The 4808-nt window shown below is 39.2% G+C and overlaps 1 protein-coding gene across 1 annotated transcript in view; it reads left to right on the top strand.

Moving 5' to 3' along the window:
• The window catches only part of MS4A5 (membrane spanning 4-domains A5), an 8872-nt gene extending 5164 nt beyond the window's left edge, over positions 1 to 3708 (top strand). The window contains exons 2-4 of the mRNA XM_007956443.1: positions 447 to 575; positions 2258 to 2314; positions 3529 to 3708. Coding sequence (XP_007954634.1) covers positions 447 to 575; positions 2258 to 2314; positions 3529 to 3708 — 366 coding nt within the window. The remainder of the gene's footprint in view (positions 1 to 446; positions 576 to 2257; positions 2315 to 3528) is intronic.
• The last annotated feature ends 1100 nt before the right edge of the window (positions 3709 to 4808 follow it).

Genomic DNA, 4808 nt, shown 5'->3' with positions numbered 1-4808 from the left:
CGTTGAGTTGGACCCGACTCATAGTGACCCCTCCTTGGGTTTCCGAGGCAGTATCACTACGGAAGTAGATTGCCCCATCTTCCTTCTGAGGAGTGGCTAGTAGGTTTGAACCGCCAGCCTTCTGATTAGCAGTCAAGTGCCTTAGGCACTACGCTACCAGAGCTCCTATTTTGCACTTTTTAACTAATTCTCAGGTGATGTTGTTGTTGCCAGTCTATAAACATATTTTTGGGAACACTGATTTAGATCATTTTTTTTTGATCACCAATACTAGATAGGAGGATTAAGAAAACACCCGGGACCATGATAAAGGGACTTCTATTATCCTTCCCCTTTCAACAGAAGAGGGAGATTATCAAATCCATTCAGCTAAAAGGAGATCTTCTAAAGGAAAGTGAATCCATCTCTTGGCTTTTTCCTCACCGTGACCTTTTCTTTATGTACAGGCTATCCAGATCCTGTTTGGACTGATGAACTTTTCTTTTGGAATCATCATGCTTTTCACCTACGTAGAACCATACCCACGGTTTCCCTTCATATTTATTTCAGGATATCCATTCTGGGGCTCTATTTTGGTGAGTATAGGCAATTGAGTCCAACCTAAAGCCATGGCAAGTTGGAGCTTGGGGATGGGGATGTTAAGGAACTATTAGTTATGAAATGAGCTAGATTCAGTTGACAGTTCAGGGTATTTGTCATATGCTTCGAAAAGCACAAAATGACAAAGAAAGAAAGAAATCTGCCCTCATAGAAGTTATTCCCCATGTTTCATTGGAGTTAGTGATGTACCATCATCTGGTCTTGAAGTTGTCCATTTGCTCATTCATTCATTCACTCAAATGAGTCACTACTATCAATTTTGAGCAAGATGCATGGAGCAAGGCAACAAGGATCAAAAGTTAATAATGCATAGACCCTTCCTTCAAAGAGCTCTCAATGGGCAAGTGAGAAAAGCAGGGAAACAGGAAATTTCAAGGCGGTATGATTCATGACATGGCAGAAATGCATAGAGAATGTACGTAAGCCAAGAGGAAGGAGTACTTTACTCTTAGGACACATAGAGAAGGGGGAATGTCTTTCAGATATACCTTTGAGCTACACAGGGGCATTTATTTCATTATATTTAATAACATTCAATAAACATCAATTAATTGCCAGAGAATGAGCATTTGAGTGGAGCACCCAACAATTCCCACAGGGCGTGATGAGTGGTAACAGAGGATACATAGGCAGCCTCTCTAGTAAGGGCCCCACCAAAATGGAAGAGAGCTTTTCCAGAGACCTTCTCAGCTCAACCAAGTTTTGACAGATGAGTGGCTAATCAGGAGAGGATGCCTACAGAGGAAGAGAATAAGGCATGGCTGGGTGTGAGGATGGAGACATCTTGTTGCATGCCATGGGAGAAACAGTCTGCAAGAGTTCAGCACAGGGACTGAGGGTGGAGGGATGAGGCTGGAGAAATGAGGCTGCATATTCCAGGCTGAGGGACTAGCAGTATTTTTCACATGTTGTTGTTATTTGCCGTCGAGTTGGACCCGACTCATAGCGACCCCTCCTTGGGTTTCTGAGGCACTATCATGACAGAAATAGATTGCCCAACCTTCCTTCCGAGGAGTGGCTGGTGGGTTTGAACCACCAGCCTTCTGGTTAGCAGTCAAGTACTTTGGGCACTACACTAAAGGTACACTGTAATCAGATTTGAAGTTTCCAATAGACAGTTATGCTACCCAATATAACTCACCTCTGTGAAAATCCCAGGATTTTTCAGAATTCCCAGCATATTAACTGCAACTGTGCTGTATTTTCCCACTCAAGATAATGCATTTGATTGCTAATGGGTAGGAGGGATGTTTCTTATAGGAATGTTGGAATCCTATCACACTGTTCATAAGCTGATTTGACACCAGTGTATCATGATATCAAAGCTGAGGTCACAATAGCTACAGAAAGAGGCAAGAAGAGCCAAGTCATAAGAATTTTAAAAAAGTTTAAAATAAATTGGGGTGGGAGGAACCTCAAGTTCAAAATTAGTTAAAGAACAAAGCAAATTTCTGGTCCATTGTTTTGTGCACTATTCACTTGTGGATAGCCATGTAAGGTATCTCACCCTTCTTTGAACTGAGGGTTGTGTGAACTGGAAGGAGAGGATGCAAAAAAAAAAAAAAGAGGATGCAAAAAAAATGGGAGATATATTTGTAAGAACTCCTTAATATCAGCTAAACATGACATCCTTTAATATATTGATTCTTTTGAACAGTTCATTAATTCTGGAGCCTTCCTAATTGCAATGAAAAGAAAAAACACAAAAACTCTGGTGAGTTACATTTCCACTTTCTTAAAAACATTTTAACTTTGAAATAATTCATCCTAACCTTGAAAATACATTTGGAATATCATGAGGTCATTATCATTCTATAAATTTCCAAGTTAGAACTGGGATCAGTCAATGGTATTTGCTTCCCTTATTTCATACAATCATAAAACATGACTTCATCTCTCTATAAAAGAAAACAGAAGAGATTTTTCTAGGTCATCTAGTTCAGTTCTTATTTTATAAAACAAGGCACTGAGGCACAGAGGAGTTAAATGACTTGTCCATAGTTCCCAGTCAATTAATGGTAGAATGGACCTCAAGCATTCTGGTTATCATCAGTCCATTCATTCTTTCCATGAGTATCTTCAGTGCCTACTGCTTGTCAAGAGTCCCTGGGTAGCACAAACAGTTAAGTGCTAGACTACTAGCCCACAGGTTCACAGTTCAAACCCACCCAGAGGGTCCTCAGACAACAAGCCTGGCAATCTGCTTCTGAAAGGTCAGAGTTTTGAAAACCCAATAGAGTGGTTCTATTCTACACAACTTGACAGCAATGAAAACCAACTCCTTGCCAGAAATTTTGACAGACATTAGATCAACTCATATAAAATGTGCACTGTGTAGACATCATAATTAAACTGCAATTGGAACTGAGATATAAAGAATATAGTGCTAATGAATAGGAAATGTTAACTTATAGATATAAGTAGAATACTTGTATTTTCTCAAAGAATCAGAGATGAGATTTGAATTAATAAGGCAATAACTGATTTCAGCAAAGAGTAATTCTCGTAAATGTGTAGTATTAGGAAGAAATCAAAATGCAAGGAAATTCAGTATTTAAACATAAGTCTTAAACAACAGTGTGAACAGGCCAAGACTTTTACCAGAGAATCAAAACGCAATGCAACATGACTATTACTATACCCCCAAGGACACCTTTTTGGTCCCTTGTGCATCCATCTTCACCAAAGACCAACCAATTCTATATCAGGTATAGAATGTAGGGAATAGAAAGGTTGTTAAAGTTTCCTGGATATCCTTATTCTGTGTGGATAAGGAGCCTGAAGCCCAAAGAAGTGAAGCAACTCACACCAGAACACACATGTACTTGATGGCGTTGGTGATGCTGTGATTAAAGTCCTGCTCCCGTCTCTCAGCCCATTGTTTGTCTACTGTACAAGTCCTAGTGACTCCATCATGTTCTCTTTCAGATGAAACTGAGCCGAGTGATGAATTCTCTTAGTGCACTGGGAGCAATAGCTGGAATCGTTCTCCTCTCATTTGGTTTCATACTAGATCAACACTACCTTTGTGGCTTTGCTAACCAAGATAGTCAGTGCCATGCTATTACCACCTTATTAGTTGTAAGTATGTTGCATCCCTACTGTTAGGAGTAATGGTTCTATAAAAAGATGTTAGCATCCAATCAGTACTACCAATATATTGTTGTAGACACATGTATTGTTGTTTATTCACAAACACTTACTGAATTCACAATATTCGTTAGATATTATTCCAGGCATTGTGGAATAGAAAAATGTTGTTGTTATGTGCCGTCAAGTCGGACCCGACTCATAGTGACCCCTCCTTGGCTTTCCAAGGCAGTATCACGAGGGAAGTAGATTGCCCCATCTTCCTTCCGAGGAGGGGCTGGTGGGTTTGAACCACCAGCCTTCTGGTTAGCAGTCAAGTGCCTCAGGCACTAAGCTGCCAGAGCTCCTAATAGAAAAATAAGTATATTAAAATCCTATCTTTAGGAATCCATAGATAAGTAGAAGAAGTAATTATACATACAAATATTATAAAACATAGAGAGTGATATACTAAAAGAAAAATAGAGGTACAGCAGTATGGTAGCAGCTCTAAACCTAGATGCACATCAGATCAAGAGTGGAATACTGTTATGGTTTTGGTCTGGGTTAGCTTCTGATAGGGGGGACTTCTGGTAAAGCATGGAAGATTGAAGTCAGGCATTTATCACTGCTCTTTCCAAAATACTCACTGAAATTAGAGGAAAAGGATGCAAAAGGTATGACTTCACAAAGAGAAAAGTTCAACAAGACTTGTAAAAAATTGTTGATTCTACAGCAACTAACAACAACAAGCGTAGTCTGGAATGAAACTGGTTAGAATTTGCAAACTAGAAAAGTTGCTGGGACAGTCAATGGTCTTATTTTTGGAACACATGAATGCCCAGAGAATTACTGTTACAACAATCATTCTCAGTCACCTTCACTAATGCAAAAACAAAGAAAGCCTATGAAAATTACAAAAAAGGAAAAAGAAGAAGCAACTGACCTGACAGATAACTTCTCAAGAGCAACAACAAAAACCATATGATAATGGAATATTACCTTTAATGTGCAGACAAATAAATAAATAACTGCCAACCGGTGACCTGTCATTACCCATGAAAATATAAGAGTGAGGGTGAAAGGAAGAATTTTTCAAAGATACAAAATTGGAGTTTTCTGCCTTCAGAACTTAATTA

The sequence above is a fragment of the Orycteropus afer genome, unplaced genomic scaffold, assembly GCF_000298275.1.
Source record: "Orycteropus afer afer isolate SDZICR_OR568_19922 unplaced genomic scaffold, OryAfe1.0 scaffold00622, whole genome shotgun sequence".
Lineage (NCBI taxonomy): Eukaryota > Metazoa > Chordata > Mammalia > Tubulidentata > Orycteropodidae > Orycteropus > Orycteropus afer.
The sequence above is the reverse complement of the archived record's forward strand: the minus strand, read 5'-3'. Positions and strand labels throughout refer to the sequence as shown.